Source organism: Neolamprologus multifasciatus, chromosome 4 (genome assembly GCF_963576455.1).
Source record: "Neolamprologus multifasciatus chromosome 4, fNeoMul1.2, whole genome shotgun sequence".
Classification (NCBI taxonomy): Eukaryota; Metazoa; Chordata; class Actinopteri; order Cichliformes; family Cichlidae; genus Neolamprologus; species Neolamprologus multifasciatus.
The window spans coordinates 31,441,625-31,459,959 of NC_140442.1; the positions used below are offsets into that span (position 1 = coordinate 31,441,625).

General features: G+C 42.5%; 1 protein-coding gene across 3 annotated transcripts; it reads left to right on the forward strand.

The window, feature by feature from the left end:
• The first annotated feature begins 2,411 nt into the window (after nucleotides 1-2,411).
• On the forward strand, nucleotides 2,412-6,449 carry LOC146520854 (ADP-ribosylation factor-like protein 4D). Of its 3 annotated transcripts, none has more exons than XM_085158098.1 (3): nucleotides 2,412-2,599; nucleotides 2,871-3,750; nucleotides 5,327-6,449. In XM_085158098.1, exons 2-3 carry the CDS (start codon nucleotides 3,310-3,312, stop codon nucleotides 5,489-5,491), a joined length of 606 nt encoding a protein of 201 aa, XP_085014224.1. In that variant the 5' UTR covers nucleotides 2,412-2,599; nucleotides 2,871-3,309; the 3' UTR covers nucleotides 5,492-6,449. The 3 variants fall into 3 exon arrangements, 2 of the variants coding, with proteins under 2 accessions (XP_085014224.1, XP_085014225.1); XM_085158099.1 differs by having other exon boundaries at nucleotides 3,078-3,750; XR_014873882.1 differs by lacking the exon at nucleotides 2,412-2,599 and having other exon boundaries at nucleotides 2,656-3,750; nucleotides 5,327-6,261; nucleotides 6,305-6,449.
• The last annotated feature ends 11,886 nt before the right edge of the window (nucleotides 6,450-18,335 follow it).

The window sequence follows — 18,335 nt, forward strand, 5'->3', positions numbered from 1 at the left end:
GTCCAAGGGACCGAGGTTTTTTCCTTTAAAAAAGTAAATTATTGAAAAGAGTACAATCGGGGAGAGTATGTGAGACTAGCACTGGAGGAAAACAGGAGCAAAGTAAGGAAAGCAAATTCATTTTGGTTAGCTCTGATAAATTCAAATTAAAAGTACCATGAAACTCAGAGGATCAACGTGAAATTAAAATACGGGAAATTTTGCATGAAGCACATGACTGATAACTGTTCTGTTTTAAGTTTTGTTCCTTATAGCACAGAGTGGATAACAGTGAAAGAAGGACAGCGGGGAAAACTGAATAAATGTGAAGACCGCAAAACTAGATTATTACACTACACTTTGATCAGCTGTAAAACAGCCGGTTTCAGTTTATAATAAATTTAAGTAATAAATTTCTCAAAATATGTTTTGTCTCCCATTTCTTCTCCTGCTCTACTTGGAACCTCGTTAAGATCCAACTATGCAAAACATGATTTATTTATTTATTTACATTTTCCAAGAGGTCAAGTGGCCTGTAGCGTTAAAAACACTCCAGTAACAGTTAAAGCAGCGGTTCAACTTATTTACTCAAGTAAAAGTGAAAAAGCTCAGGCTCTGAAACATGCTCAGAGTAAGAAAGTCAAACCGAGTCAGCTGTTTGTGTTCAAAGCTGAACTTTGTGCTGTTTAATGTAATAATAAAATATTAGAAAATGGGAATACAAACTTTGGTCTAATGGATTTTCTTATGCCTGCATAGTTGGTATGAAGGTGGATCAGTCGATGAATCTCAGCATCATCAGGTAACATTGATATGAATGTCTGCTTCACTTGATATAATCGATCCAGATCTGATCGCACCTGCAGTCATTCTGCTGACTGTGGCACGTGGTGTCTCTCTTCTTCTCCTGGTGATTATTACACAGACACGCGCACTGCTTAGGCTCAAATCACGTGGATGTTTTTGTTGCACTTGTACATGAATTGGCTTGTTTTGCACTTTGCTGCTTCTCATCGTGGCAGGACATCCGTGTAAGACGTTTTCTAATCTCAATGGTTAAATAAAGATCAATGAAAGAATGTTTGAAGGCTTGTAGTGACGTCAGATAATAAACCCCGACAAAGTGGTTAAAGCTAAAGTAACAAGCCCGTTTATTATTGTCAGGAGTGGAAAGTACAGACAGTAGCGGTTTTTGATACGGGCGACACGGGCGGTTGTAAATAAAAACAAACCAACAAACACGAAAACAGCAGACATCATGATACAGATTTATAATTTGCACCGATGTTTTTTCGAAACGTGAAAAGTGAGCGTGAGTAACAATTTAAAACAATTTAAAATTTATAATTTACAGTTTGATGATTTAAAGTCTCACACACAAGCCGTCGAAAGGGGGCCGGCTGCTTCCAAATAGAGCGCGTTTCATTCATAATGATGTAAATTATGTATTCATGATCTGAATCCTGGGTTGTGCAAAATCCCAGATATACACCTTAGACAAAGTGAATCTGTGAACTAAGGTGTAGGTCTGTTAGAAGAAAAGTTCAAAGCCATCAGGTGCTCAGTTTATAAAAAAGAGAAAAGAAGAGGAGGAGAAGCGAGCAACAGATGCAGGTAAGCAGATGTGTGATTGGATAATGGCAGGTCATCCTGAACCAATCAGAATCAAAATACTTTATTAATCCCTAAGGAAATTATGTGGGTTACAGTTGCTCCAAGAAGAAATGGTAAAAATAGCAACAGTAACAGACTAAACTCCAAACAATACATTATGTTACAGATTTTAATATTAATTAGTCATTAGTTGTTGATTTGTCCTGTTCTCATTGTATGATAAATTATGATGGCTGTTTGGTAGCTGTTTGCATGTAATGCATACTCTCTCTCTCTCTTCATATATGTGTTTCTCTGGTGAAATTCAGTGGTTCCAACAACAGTTTTATGTTCATTTACAATCCTTAATATGTTTTATGTGTGTGTGTGTGTGGGCGGGGGGGCGCCAGAGGGACGCCAAACAGGCTAGGACCGCCACTGAGTACAGACACGTGTTTATAAATGTAGGGAGTAAAAGTAAAAGGTTTTCATTAAAAAAAAAAATACTCAAAGTACAGATGCCTGAAAATTCTACTTAAGCACAGTAACAAAGTAACGAAGTACAAATACTTCGTTACTTCATATTCACACCTCTGCTTGAGACCCGTTTGTCTGTGATAAATGGTGCCGACTCACTCAGCTAAAGCCCGCAACGGGCAGAAGAAGCATTGTAGTTATATGTGACAGAGGAAGACCCACAGAGGACTCGTGGGTGCAGTGCGGGGGCTGGTGTGACAGAGGAGGATGCTGTGGGCGGATGAGCCGCTGTAGCGACTCCTAAAGGAGCAGTAGCAACAGCCGAAGGAGGAGGGGGGAAAGAGGAGGAGGAGGCTCCTCCTCCCTCCGTTGATACGTCAGCAGCGGGACTGCGGGTGTTTCCGGAGCTCCTCTCCTGTTCAGTCTTCGCCGCTTCAGGATCGAACCGGTCACGTCTTCGCGCAGCGCCTTGAAACGAAGCTACGAGGATTCCTGGTGTGGTGGACTCGTCTCAGCATGACTGCGGGAACAGGCGTGGAAAGACTGGCAGGTGAGACGTGTTCATCGTTGTCCACCAACAGAAGCGCGCCGACCCGAGAGCTGCGCCGACACACGGCGGCTGTCGGCTTAGTCCTCCTCTGGGATCCCGGCTCCTCCTGTTTTCTAGAAACAAAGGCTTGTGTGTGTGTGTGTGTGTGTGTGTGGAATGTGCGAGTCTTCAAAGTAAATAAGAGGTTTTATTGGGGAGTCATAGTTGAGACTGGTTTGTCTTTGATATAAATACAGTTTGTTTGAGTCTGTTGTCGTTACTTCGTCTGTAGTTCTGCTTCACAGGGCGACTGTGAGCTGTGATAAAGTGGCAGAAACCAGAACAGGTGGTGCAGGATTCCTCCACTCTGGTTTCCCTTCCTGAGGGGGAAACAGCTGGAAAAGACTGGAAATAGAAACTCTGGTGTTGCCTCACGGACGCAGGGCTGTCTGTTAAAACGCTGACTTGAGGTTTCATCTGTCTGTTCTTTTGTCCTCAGTGACTGCAGACGGCCTGCCCTCCCCTCCGTAACCTTTGAAGTGAGGCCAGGGTGTGAAGTGTTCTCCAACCAAGCAAACTCTTCAAACACCTTCAGAGCCCCCGACACACTCGTGTTCTCGCTGCCAAGGATGCAGAAAGCAAGCTGACCCCGGACACAAGTAACAAGCCAGGAGAGAGAACCAGATCTGCTTTGTTCATTAAGAGCTGCCGCCCCATCACAGGGCACAAACATGGGGAACCAGCTGACAGGCACGGCCCCCAACAGCCCGTTCCCCAACTTTCAGTCGCTGCATGTGGTGGTGATTGGTTTGGACTCTGCAGGGAAGACCTCCCTGCTCTACAGACTCAAGCTGAGGGAGTTTGTTGAGACCAGCCCCACCAAGGGATTCAACATGGAAAGGATTAAAGTGCAAATCGGACACTCCAAAGCCAACACCACGACTTTCCAAGTGTGGGACGTTGGTGGTCAGGAGAAGCTGAGGCCCCTCTGGAAGTCGTACACTCGGAGGATGGACGGGCTGGTGTTCGTGGTGGACGCGGCGGAGGTGGAGCGCGTGGAGGAGGCCAAGGTGGAGCTCCACCGGATCACCCGGTCAGCTGAAAACCAGGAGGTTCCTGTGCTGGTTCTGGCAAACAAACAAGACCTGGATGGAGCGCTGTCATCTACAGAGGTAATTATCACATATGAACATCATTGCTCTGGGCTCAGCATCCACTTCTTATTGTTTTTAGCTTTGTGGTTGGAGGTATAGTTACTCTACACTTGCAGTACAGTTCCACCCATCAGTTTGCGTGGGCACTTCCTCCATAGCATGTTAGGTAGGCTGGTGATTTTAGGCTGGTCAGTAAAAGACTGTAAAGTGCAGAGAATAATGCTCTGTGTGAAAGGGTGGTTAGATGTGTCTGTCCTCGGCTGGTGGAGAGCTGTGCTCGGTGGGGCAGTGTCGGGCCAAGACAGAAGCCACTGGGTGGGGGAGCACTTCTCAGTGCTGGAGCAGCAGCTGATTATTTATTTGCACTGTTACGGCCTCGGGGAAACCAGAGCGCAACACAAGAAAGATAAGAGCGTCAACAAAGGTCTATAAAGTATATACAAAAACAACGAGTCTAGCTCATCTAGCCACAGAAACTTCATCACACACAGTACACAACTTAATACAAAGTACAGGGTTAAACGTATTTGGAAGCAGGAAGTAGACAGGGCCGTGCCAGTCTTCACGTGTCCCAGTTTATAGCCAGCCCCATTCAGTCTTCCAGCCGTCAGCCTCCACCTGGAGCTTGCATTAGCAAAAACAGGAGAGAAACAACACCACTGTCAGGCTGGAGGAGCAAAAACAGCACAAAATGATGACATGTTTGTGTTTTCAGCCTCGCTGAGCCCTCAGAGGACAGACGCACACACATCGTGATGTTTGTTATTAGAAGAATACATTAAACATGTGCACGTTTGAGGCTGCCAGCACAGACACAGTGTAACTGTGGGAGGCAGTGAGTGGGCTGGAGCAACAGGTTTGCATGTAACAGGAGCTCAGGATGATGTGGGTGCATCGTGAGCATGAAGTCACAAAGAAAGAGGCTGCGTTAGTTCTGTGGATGAACACATTGTTTTCTTCGCCCTACACCTGAGCCAGCAGAGATGGCAACAGCGCAGAGCCGTCGACAGGCCCAGATGTGCCGTCGCTGCAGGGTGATGCTCCGTAAACTGCAGCACAACTTTAAAGTGAAAATTTTTTGTTTTTGTTGGTCTGTGCTTTTGTTTAGAGGATCGTGCAGTTAGTGCTGTGTGCGTTGTTGAGCCTCATCACTCTTGCAGAAACATGCATACGTCGTCCTTTAGGACCTGCTTCTGGAAGCGACTTTCACACTCAGTTTGTAGCTTATTGCTTCATATGAAGCAATAAGCTACAATATTTGGGGCTCAGGGGGTTGGGAAGCGCATCTGTAACCGGAAGGTCGCCGGTTCGATCCCCGGGCTCTCTGTCCTGGTCGTTGTGTCCTTGGGCAAGACACTTCACCTACCGCCTACTGGTGATGGCCAGAGGGGCCGATGGTGCGATATGGCAGCCTCGCTTCTGTCAGTCTGTCCCAGGGCAGCTGTGGCTACAACTGTAGCTGCCTCCACCAGTGTGTGAATGAATAGTGGAAATGTACAACGCCTTGAAAAGCGCTGTATAAATCCAATCCATTATTATTATGAGCTGAGCTGTGTGACGCGGTTGGGACTAACCTCACTTTGTCTCGTTTCAGGTGGAGAAGCTGCTGGGCCTCCACGAGCTGAGCTCCTCCACCCTGCACCACACGGAGGGCTGCTCAGCACTGAACGGTCAGGGTCTGCAGCCCGGCCTGGAGAAACTCTATGAGATGATCGTGAAGAGGAACAGGATGCTCCGACAAAGCAAGAAGAAAAGATGATGGAAATAAAGGGGTGCAGGTCGATTTGTGAGCACTTGTGTCTGTGGAAAACCAGGAAGAAGCTGGTCAGTCCTGTAGATCAGGTGGAGTGTTTCCAAGTGTAGACTCTGTTCCTGGAGACGTTTGACCTTTGAAACTGCTTCTTTAACTGTCAGAGGAGCACAGAGCTCTGCAGAGGAAGTGACCGTGTTGCTGCACTGCAACGTTGAAGGATGCTCGGTTACTGGTGCAGACAGCCTGTGTTACCCCCCATCACCTAAATCTTCACTCTGCCTCAGACTGAGCAGCACTTCTGTTTGAATCTGCCCGAGCACGTCACCGTCACTCTCCCCATCTTTGCTCCTCACAGTCGGATGTTTCAGGATTGTTAAGTTCAGACGAGTTGTTTTTTACAGTGGCTTCATACTGTTTTGTAAAAGATGAATAAATTGAGCAACGTTAGCATCGTTTCCCTGAGAACGTTGTTTTATTCATCGTGTCCTGGGAGCGCTGCCACAGAGGCGGGGTACACCTGGACGGGTCACCGGCCTGTTGCAGGTTAGAGACAGACACACCTGGACGGGTCACCAGGTCACCCGACCCCACTGACCTCAGTCTCAGAGGAAGCTGCAGTATCCATGCAGACGCAGGAGTCTGCTGATGCTGCTAGCCTAACACACGTCTGCACCTCCTCAGTGAATATTAAGATATTTATTTAATGCCACATTAATTTAATTTTGTCTTGTAATTATTTAAATCAGGCTCATGGTTTGCTGAAGTCTTTCTCGGCTGTCACACGCTGCACACGTCCATATAAACTTAATTCTGCTAAAGTTGTGTAAAATGAGTTACATGAAAAACGCGATGTGCGCACAGCGGAGGTGTGGCGCCATTTTTGAGCTTTACGATACTACAGATTAAGCACACACGTGTGATTCGGTCTATAAATAAAGCTGAGTTGAGCTGAATCCTAATAAAACTTGATGGATGGACTCAGTGTTTTATGATTGTGTTGGCAGCGAAGCTTCATCACACAGGAACGTGAAACACGCCCACATAGCTGTCTAAATACCAAACACTCATTCCTGTTTAACACCATTATTCTGGCTCTGATTTCAACAGCAGTGAATACACACAAACACGTCTGAGTGGAAGCCGGGGACTCGCCATACACACTGTGAGGGGATCCTCTGGGTGTGAGTGACCGTGAGTTATTATCAGTACTGATGAATTACTAAAAATAGTCCACACAGATATTCCAAAGTGGAACGAGGAGTTCAGACAAAGCTCAACCCCCCCCTGTTATTAAAAGCCTGCTGTTCCCACTCAATCAGCTCAGTCAATGCAGTATCCTGATTGGAGGCCCCCCCCTCCTGCATCTCAGTTGTCAGAGCAAAAAGTAAATAGCATGATTCCCTGTACACACACATACATGAAGTATGTGTGTGTACAGGGCGTGTGTGACGTCAGGTGTGACTTTGTTAATCCACAGGTTGAAAAAGGAAATGCTATTCAAAGACATCAGCTCAGTGTTACGAGCTCTTCTTGAATGTGAAGCATGAGGATGTGCATACTTCAGGCTGCTAATCGAACTGCATGGTGAGTCAGCTTATCTTACAAAGCTGCTCTTTGGCATCTTTATTGAACAAATAAAGCTGCTGTTTGGGTATCAAACAATGGATTTAGTTTGTAGCTGGCACAGGGAGCCGGTCGTTTCCTGGTTCAAACCTTGTTATCTGCTGTGTGCAGTTTGCCTGCGTGGGTTTCCTCCATGTGCTCAACTTCCCAAAGTGAACCTCCTGGTATTTAAATCCCTGCCCACTCAATCAGCATTATAAATGAAATTCACGTTGTCTTATCTGGAGGTTTGTTAGCTGAACACACACAAGATGACTTCTTTTGTACATATGACAGACACTGGTACACCAGCACTCCCATTCTGTGGTTTGTATTCCCAGCTGTCTGTGTACACAGTCATAGCAGGAAGTGCTCGTCCACACCCAGCCATCAGGTGTCACAAACAGGCTCGTCTACATACCTGCCACATTCCCTGCAGGCGATGCAACCATGACAAACACTGCAGCTGCACTAGTGTTACTGTTTCACGGGCAAGTGGAAGAATTGGATAGATTAAAGCCCGAGGATCACAGCATCGGGTTTCTTCACAGACAGACAATAACAAACAAACACAAATGCTGCCATCTATATGCAAGACCCACCTCAGCTGTCCATCTGCATCGAAAGGTCAAAGGTCACTCTTTGAGGATGCCAGCATTCACATTTTGGTCAGAGAAGACAGATGGTTTCAAAGAGCATCAGTGGCTGTGTCCCAGTTCAGGGTCTGCAGCCTCAACGGTCCTCAAGGGCCGCGTACTCAAAGACCGCCGAGGCTGGAAGTGCGAGGCCCAGGTTGCCTAGCAACCATGATACTAACAGCTGGAAACGTTTCAAACTTTGTTTGACAGAAATGAAGGAGAACATATTTTGTACATTTGTTTCTACACGAGCTTTGTGTGATTAGCTGAGTATCTGAGGCTGAGACCACAGGACTGTGAAACATGATTGTTGGGCTTCATTTCTGTACTGAACAGTCATTTAAGATTAGCTAGTAAATAACAATTAGCTGATGTTGTTCATGAGACTAAAGTCATCTCACTTGGTAATGTAAATATAATATGGCCAATATTATATTAATCATTATTAGTTATTACAGCAGTGAACATGAACTCTGTGCCAAACACTGAGCTTCAGGCCGACATGTGGCCAACAGCAATGTTTTAATGTTCCTCATTATTAAACATTTGCACATAAATAAGTGACATAATATTCAGTACTTACTTAAAGTTTACTCTTCGGCCGCTCCGCTTCCGCCGTTTTTTTTCCGACAAAATTATCCACACCCACGGCCGCGCTATGCATTCTGGGATATGTTGGGCCACCAAGTCTACACCGCCACGTCCTTAAAATTCAGGGAAATGAAGGACACGTTTGAGGGCCGCATTTCGAGCAGCCTTTGAATTGGGACAGCCTTCGTCGCGTCGCGGTGACGTAATCGGCCTTAAAATGCGGCCTTTAAGGCTGCAGACCCTGAAGTGGGATACATCCAATGCCCACTGTGAACGACCTTCCTTGAACAGAGGGCGGGGCCTTAACGCCCACTCACATCCTGGGCTATTTGACCTCAGGCAATCACATGACAGGGTGGGGCCAGGTTTAATTATGGGTTCACACGAAACCTTGTCTGATTGTGACCTACACCCATTTTCACACCTTGGCTCGTGTGAGGATCAACAGGGGGTCCATGACCCCCTTGGGGGACACTCCTGTAGGGGTTAAAAAAATCTGGGACTCTCGTCCATTTGACCTTAGAAATGAAGAAGCTTCTTGGATGAAACATTTTCAAGAAACTTAAAGAAGTCCAGACGCTTTTCTTTCAAAGCTCCTCAGACTACGATGAGCTGGATCACCGAGAACACAGATCTACATGAGCCTGGATCATTGTTGTTTGAAGAAAACAGATGCCTAAACATGTGGTTTGAAACAGGACACCTGTGGTTCAGGTGGTTCCACAGGAGGGGGGCTGCTTACTAATATGACTATATATGTGTAAAAGCACTGTGTGTGTGTGAGAGGTTATTGAGACTTGTAGTCAAGTAGATGCTTCAAGTGCTCAAATCGAGGAGAGAGACAGCGCTTTGAGTACTCCGGGAGAGCAGTGCTATATAAGCACCAGTCCATTTAACCATTTAACACCACTGCTCATGCCGTGCACGCTGAGTGAAGAGTCCGCAGTGCTGTGAGAGCTGACTGAGAAAATAAACTGGAAACAAAGTAAATCATGATTCATATTTTAAATTTAGCAGCCTGTGTTTGCCTCGATGCACAGTGTTGGTAATAAGTGAACCATATTCCTGTGACGTCAGCCTTGTTAAACGATGGAGTTCTGACTGACTTTAAAAAGTATCAAAAGATTCGTTTTTCAGGAGAACAATGCTCCAAAATACGCCACAAAGTTCTCTTTGACTATAAGCTGTGTACACGAGCTTACATCCACTAACCCCCAGCTAAGCCCAGCTGTAGAGTAAGCAGGTGTGGGCTGTGTGCTCCGGCTCCTTACACAGTCCAAAGATAAGCATCAGTGATTAACCTAGACTGGCCATGTGTGTAAGTAAGATAAAGTGCTGAATAGAATAAAGCCCGTATGGGTAAGTGTGGCTTAAAGTCTAAAGTGCTTTCAGTGGTCAGTTGGACTACAAATGGTCTCTATAAATACCAGTACATATGTTAAGCCACACAACGGTCCTTTTCCAAACCTATGAAACCCACAGTACAGCACTGCTACACTGGAAATGCTTATTTACCCGAGCCATATCTGACACACTCATTAGTTTTAATAGAGTATAAACAGCTGTTCATTTTGGTTCGAGGGCTTCAGGCTGCAGCAGTTTGTTCTGAGAGGGTGAGTTGCACACCATCTCTGCATCAAGGCCCAGAATCGGAATATTTATAATGAAATGGTGGCTTCATATATCAAATATGTTTCATAACACATATATATATTCTTTAAAAAAGTTTTGGGGTAACATGTGTGATATTTGCACAATAAGGTTTTTGTAATTTGATGTTTTTTTTAATGTGTGCTCAAATATGGGACTTTGCAGGAGTGCTGGATGTTTTTTTTTTAAACTATTTCAATACTCAGCCATCTTTTCCATCTTTTCCATGTATCTGTACAAATTACAGTTTGATTTATTTTGATGGTGAGAAACACCAGTGAACATCTTAGGGTTCATCTTTGAATAGTTTTTGAGATATTCATGTTCAAACACAAATATCCCACTATATATATATATATATATATATATATATATATATATATATATATATATATATATATATATATATATACACACAAGGGAGGGGTAGAGAGAATTTGTGGTCCCTGCCAGGACCTTTCTAAGCTGATTATAGTGTCTCTGCACTGAGCCATAATTTAAGGGCGGCAGTATGTCAGTGGGCTGACATTTATTTATAGCCGTTCCTTGATTGTGCGCACACACAGTTAGTTAGAGACTTGCTTTTAGCTGGTAATGAACTTGTGTGATAGTTTTCCATCTTTTACTTTAAACAGCTTGAAATTTCTAAAATGCAAACATCATTAAAGTATTAACGCATTTCTTATCCAATTACTGTATTAATTGATGGAATAATCAACAGAATACTCGATTACTAAAATAATTGATACTCGATTACTAAAGTAATCCATCATTGCAGCCCTAGAGGTGGTTACAGAAATAATTAAATTGAAGATTTGGCTTAATATAAACAAATTATGATTATATTTGAATAAAAATGATGCTATTTGGAAATATCAGAACAAATACACATATAAAGATTCAAATAAATCGAGTTGATATTGAGTCAATGAGGTGAATCATACAGAGGAACATGATGAATTTCAGTGAATGTCTCTGTTCAGTAAGTTACTACTTTGTGCTTGTTCAGACATTACAGTTAACATTTCATTTATTTATTTATTTATTTATTTCACACTTGGTACAAAAAATCAAACAAACCAACCACACTTTGTATCAAAAGCACTACAACCATGTGTGAAAAGGAGCAGGAAGAAGAAAATAGTCTTATTAAACCCCGCCCCCTATCTGCAATCCAATTTATATTACAAGTGGGCACCAAAAATCAGGGAACAAATCAACATTAACATTTATCTCCGGTCCTAACCCAAACCAAACAACACATTTACAATCAGAATAACTGCTCCACATAGCAACAAGGAGAAAAATAAAAATTAAAATAAATAAAACAAAAACTTATAATGGATCCTTTTTCAATGAACTCCAATTTCATTCACATTCTTCATATTCAGTTATCGTTTTAAGCATGTAACACTTTTTAAAACAATGTAAATTTATACAATTCTTTAAATTATAATGAAGTGAGTCCCACAGTCGTATACCTCTAACCGCTGGACTCATTAATCTTTGTGTAGTCACAGCTAACTGATGCTTAAAATAACATTTCCTTCTGCTATCTTCTCCCCCTGAACACAATAAAAATACTCTTTGTAACTTAAAGGGCAAAATATTATTTTTAGCCTTAAACATAATTAATAGTGTAACGTAACATTCCCAGACTTGAGGTATTTGACTTTGATGTCTGGAAATAAAGTTATGCAGCTGCAAAAACAAGACTGGAAAGGTGATGTAGATGAGTTGTGAAAGTATGAAGATGTGTAGGCGAGAGTGCAGAGAGTCTTGGCGAGAGAGAGGACGCCTGAGGAATGCAGTAGTGTGCTGGGACCAGTTTCCAAGAACAAGCGTGATGTGCAGAGCTGTGGTAGCACAGATGGATTAACCTGAAGATTCACAACATGAAGATATGGAAGAGAGTTGTTGAAGATTGGGTAAGAACAAAAGTGACAGTCAGCAAACAGCGGTTTGACTTTGTGCTGAGAGTGTTACTGTTGTGATATTTAGAACGTTGATAGAGAAGTATAGAAAAGGTCAGAAGGAACTTTACTGTGTTTGTGTCTGTGGTGCAGGACACGTATGAGGACAAAGTGGTGAGGTATGCGGTAGGAGTGACAGATGGGTCCAAGGTGGGAGTGGGATCACATCAGGAATGGCTCATATTTGCAGTGATGATGGATTCATCCATGAAGCCGTGCAGGAGTCTCTGTGGACTACGATGACTGCAGGCCACGTTGTGATTTGTGATCTAGTGAGAGCCTGGAAAGGTGGAGGTATGCTCTGGAGAGTAGAGCAATGAAATTTAGTGTGAGCAAGTCAGGATATGTGTGTGAATGTGAAGGTGACAGGTTTAAACTTCAACATTTCAAAGGTCCAAAGACAGACAGTGCACAAAAACAGGTGAAGGAGAGAGTGCAGGCAGGGTGGATGAATGTTAGGGTGATTTGTGATACGACAGCAACAAGAGTAAAAGAGAAAGTTTACAAGATGGTTGTGAAGTGAACAGGACTAAAAAGTACATCCGAGGGACAGCTCAGGTTTGAGGTTTAGAGATAAATGTTAGAGAGGTAAGGCTGAGATGATTAGGACATGTGTAGAGGAGGGAAAGTGGCAAACAAAGACAAAGGATGTTAAAGACGTAGCTGCCATCTTCCAGGAAGATTCATGGATGTAGGACATGCAGCTGGTTGGTGTGAGGCAGGATGTTAGAGACAGAAGTAAATCATTTGTTGTGGTGACCCCACAACCAGCCACACAGGAAGAAGAGCTAAAACCCCAAAACCTGAACAAGGACCAGACTGATCAAGACAGGATTTTTCTGGTGGTTGGTGGTTTAGCAGTTTGGGACACATGCATCAAGACTGGTGGTGAACCATGCATGAGTTTCTGAACGATATGACAAGTTTAATCAGCTAAATGCGTGAGAAGATGCAGTAATTTACTCATCTTCCAGCAATGTTGTGTCAAATTAAAAATAAGCAAACGTGGTGCTTCCTGCAAAACAGAGACACAAAGCTAGGATGTCAAAAAGGAAAAGAAATCCTAAGACTGCATCATGACTTCAGTTTCCAAAAGGTTTGCCTGTCTTTTAGTCCATGTTTATTCCAGCTTAGTTAGACTAGTATAAAGACAGATATGGTGACTTTATTTAATCAGTCCAACCGCTGTATCACTTTACCTCACTGTAAGTTCCTCTTGTACTTGTAATGCCTCTTTATACCACAAGATGGTGCAGTCAGCCAATGTAACACCCAGACTGCCCATAGTCTAACATTAGCAGTGCATATTTTTCTGTCATACAGTCCATGATTGTGAACAGTGAAGGCAGCATCTGTTGATTTTATACTGTTATTCTTTGGTCTAAGTACTCTGAGTCATTATAAAAACAGCTAAAATGTGCAAATGAACACAAAAGTGTTTTTTAATAACAACAAGCCAAACACCATTTTCTTCATACTACTCTCTCCAGCCTATTTCTGAACTATGCGCCTTGTTGGTGTTGTGGATGCACGCTAGCTACTTTCTGAGATTCTCCAAATCAACAGGATCTAACTGTTTCTTTCCACAAGTAAATGCTGGAATCTTTAATTCTGCTTGGCAGGAATGGAATCTTTGACCAGGAAAGCCCTGTCTGCTAAAACTACATCACCTGGGAGCAAATGAGATAAAAAATGTCTTTGTTCTGTAATAAACTTGCCACTTGTGCGACCACCTCCCCATCCAGAGGAGATGAAACAAATAGAACCTTGAGGTCAAATTGCAATTAAATATTTTACTGTGCGATGTGACACTGAGCACTGGCTAGCAATCTACTCGGTTTCTCTAGAAATATTTCTAAACAATCTATGATGCAAATGTAGCACCCCACCCGTTATACTGAGTCTAAACCCACTTACCTCAGATCGGACCCCCTAGGCGGGGTGTTAGGTTCGTTACCGCCTAGATACCACAAATGATTCTGGTATAGACAGGAATCAGGGAAACTACCAGTAAACCCTCGCCTGCAGGTTAAACTTAACCGGTAGTAAAAGAAACGACCCCAGTTATCATACGTAGCATTCTTATTATTTTACAGATAACCACAAAACAACAATCCCCACAGATCACAAAGACAGATAATACCAAGACAGGAAAAGGGAAACAAACAAACAACAAAAAACAAAACAAAAAAACACAACAACAACAACAGGGGAGAAAGAAAAAGGGGGGCGGTGCACCTCTCAATTGTTTTTACAGGACTGTTCTAGGGCAAACAAAAACATTCAAGATTCCAGTTCCCGACCAGGTAGATTGTTGACGTATGTCAACAGAGGGTCCCATGTTGTGTGGAATTTGCCGATGGATCCGTTGAGAGTACATCTGATTTTTTCCAGTTTGACATTTTGCATAACATCCCTTATCCAGTGGTGGTGTGATGGAGCAGGAGTAGACTTGCATTTAAATAAAATCAGGCGTCTCGCTAATAATGACAAAACTCTCTGTAAATGGGGGAACAGAAGTCGCGATACCAGAAAAACAACCAAGGCGAGATGTTACAGGCATAGGCTTTAGAGATGACTTAAGAAAACGATGACCAGAAAGGAACAATTTTCAGACAGGACCAAAACATATGAAGGGAAGTAGCAGGAGTCTGTGTGCATCTATCACACGATGGGTCTATGTTCGGAAACATTTTTGCTAGTTTAGCTTTTGAAAAACCTGTGTAACACTTTGAATTGTATCAGGGAGTGTGTTGAACATATAGAAGACGAATGGACCCTGGTAAGAGCCACATCGCACTCTTCGTCAGACAGCTGGGCACCCAAATCATTCTCCCACTGGTCTCCAATGTATGAAATAGACAGGTTACAACTGTCCATGATATGTGAGTAAATAAACGATATTCTGCCTTTCTTCATCTCATTGACCCTTAGTATAGAATCCAAACAGGAAGGAGGGGGGAGAGTAGAAGATTAGCAACCTTTTTACGTATAAAATCTCTGATTTGCAAGTATCACAGGAAATGGTTATTAGTCAGAACAAATTTTCTAGATAGTTGTTCAAAGCTAGCAAACATATCATTAATATACAAATCCTCAATACTGTGAATGCTCCTGTCTACCAAATTTTGAAGCCATTGTCCATTAAAGATGGTTGAAAAAGATGGTTACGTATTATTGGAGAGTGAATAGAAATACTCTGAATACCCAGATGTTTTTTAAACTGATTTACAATCCGTAGTAACAATTATGTTATCTTTAACATTATTAACTAGAGGTGGTAGGGGTGCGCAGAGTGAAGCTGGGAGTGAATGCGGCCTGCTTGTGACCCTTTCAGTCTGTAGCCACGCAGGGATCTGATCATCCCAATCCTTTAGCCATAGAGAGATGGTATTGAGATTCGCCGCCTGATAATATGTGCGCAGGTTTGGCAGTGAGAGCCCACCTATATTTTTAGGTCTTTCCATAAATTCTTTTCTTATACGAGGTGGTTTATTATTCCATATAAACAAAGAAACCATTTGGTTAAATGACATGAAAAAAGACTGTGGTATGTATAGGGATGGGTATTGAAAACCGGTTCTTGTTGAGAATGCGGAGCGTCATTTATCTGGCAGGAAACACGGCAACTAAGCGGCTCAAACACTCAAAAGTTTGGTTATACTTTACGAGAACGGATGACAACAGGACAACTTGCAATACTTGACAAGTAGATATTTCATTTAAGGGAGGAAACACTACGAATATGCAAAAGCATTTGCTCACAAAACACACGATGACCTTAAATGAATGTCGTGTTTTTAATTCCGGACTCGTGAATCTCAGCCCAGCAGCAGCGGTAACGTTTGCACGTCCTCTCCCGTTAATGCAGGTAAATAATCAACAACAGTGCATATTATGTTAGCGCGATCTGCCTTATTACAAACCTGCCATTACTGTGCATTTAGTGACCATGATGAGACAGAGTCTGGCTCAGATGCTGGCAGTTCTCGCTGCAGTCTACCGTAGCGTCTCCTTTCAGACCAGGATAGACGAATGTCAGCGAGCAGTGACTCAGTTTGTGGTCAAAGGTTTGCAGCCGTTTGCCACAGCAGATGATTTTCAGTAAGTGAATGTGTTTAATTGTAGGCAGGGACATTACTGGATATTCTTGTGTAATTGCTACAGAATAATTTATGTTATACTTTGTTATTGCTACAGAAGAATATTTATTTTATTATTTTACATTTACAATGTTTTTTCCTGAGGACTCTGTGACACCCCATTGAAGAGCCGTAGGCTGGATCTCTTAAGATCTCACTGTTGGGTTTGTAAGGCCATGCTACTCCTAAATTTCTATCTTGTTCAAAGAGAAGATATAAAACAAAGTTCTGAGCTAATCGACCTTAGTGTTCTCCTTTTTATTAAGAATCGATAAAGAATCAAATCGTTAAACAGAATCGAAACTGGAATCGGAATCGTGAAAATCTTATCAATCCCCATCCCTAGGTCTATAAACAGGTAACGCCTGAAATAAATATAGAAATTTTGGCACAATATTCATCTTCACAGAATTGGCTCTCCCAATGAGAGATAATGGTAAATAAAATAGAATATGAGGACAAAATAGCCACTTTGTCCTCATACGTGTCCTGCACCACAGATAGATGGATACACTGTTCCAACAGAGGAGTGAGGTTACTTTTAAACAGACTGTAATAGGATTTGGTGACTTCTACACCCAGATATGTAAGGGACTCGGTAGACAACTTAAATGGCAGATTGGGGTATTCTCCTGCATTATTACTAATGGGGAAGTATTCACTTTTAGCTAAATTTAGATTGTATCCAGATATGCTTCCAAATTCCTGTAAGACTCTGAGGATTTCAGGGGTAGATGTGATTGGATTTGTTACATATAACAACAGATCGTCCGCATACAGTGAGACAGTGTGAGTTATGCCACCACGTGAGATACCTTGTATACCATTATTGCGTCTAAGAGCTATTGCAAGTGGCTCTATAGCTAAAACAAAAAGTAGTGGACTCACTGGATCCCCCTGCTTGGTCCCTCTGTGAAGAGGAAAAGGTTCTGATGAGATACCGTTGGTATAGACTGAAGCAGTCGGATTAGTGTAAATGAGCTTGATACAACGAATAAAGTTAGGACCAAAACCAAACCTCCAAAGTGTGTGAAAAAGATAATCCCACTCAATCCGATCAAACGCCTTTTCAGCGTCAAGCGATATGACTGCTTCTGGGGATGGAGTATCAGCTAGGGCAGGGCGATATGGCCAAAAATATTTATCACGATATATATTTGAAAATTTGCGATAACGATATAACTGACAATATAATTTCTGCGAGACAAAATACAACTCCACAACTTTACTAGCGCAAAAAAAACCCATCCATTTATTTTCACTTAAACAAGCAGCTGTTTTTTTTATGTGCATTAAACCTATATAAAAATTTAACAGTGCAAATGTAAATTCTTTGCTGAAAGTTTAACCAAACGGCATTTCCAGTAGAAATGTGCTGACATATCCTGAGCATAACCATGTATAATATCCACTGAAGTTAAAAAAGAGGTGCTTTGCTACATGAAACTGCAGTGTGCCAAATAAAAAAGTCAAATATGTATTTTTCGGACCATAAGCTGCACGGGATTATAAGACACATTAAGCGAAACAAAGCAGTCAGATAAATCAAACTTTATTCAACTCATTCTTCTTCCTCCACTTCTGTACCATTGATTCATTAATGCTGTATTCTATCACAGCTGCTCTGTTCCCATGTTGTTGCAGTATATTAATAACTAACCTCGTATTGTGGATGGATTATCGAAATCAAAGTGTGGATACAAACTGTTTTCAGCTGTAGAGGTAGAGGTACACTTCATGCACTTATCAACATACAGTTCAGTGTGAAAGGACTTGGAGCAGAGAAACAGGCTGTATTGTTGTTTTTCTCTATTGCATAAACGAATCCCGACTGTCAGAAACGCTCTGTGCGGGTAGCAGAGTCGGCTTCAACGCACCTGCAGGCATCCGTTTGAAAGAAAGGCGCCGCTGCGGCTAGGCTCTCGGGATAGTCAGGCTTTTATTTATATTTGCGGCATTCTGGTGCGTTAAAACCAGCAGCCTCTGTGTCCCGCTTGGGTGACCATCCCAAAAATTCAGATATTTAAATAAAAATGATGAATCAGATAGTGGTGAGGAGCCACGTAGATCCGTAAAATGAGGTTTGATTAAATTAAACTCTTATGAACAGTGATGATGCGTTCCAAAGAAACAATGCTTTCTACATGGCCAAATTGTGTGCTCACACCGCTGTGTCTGTGACCGAGAAAAAGTTAAAACGATATACCAGCAGTTGTGAAGTGCTGAGGAAAATACTGTGTGTCTGATGGGGTGT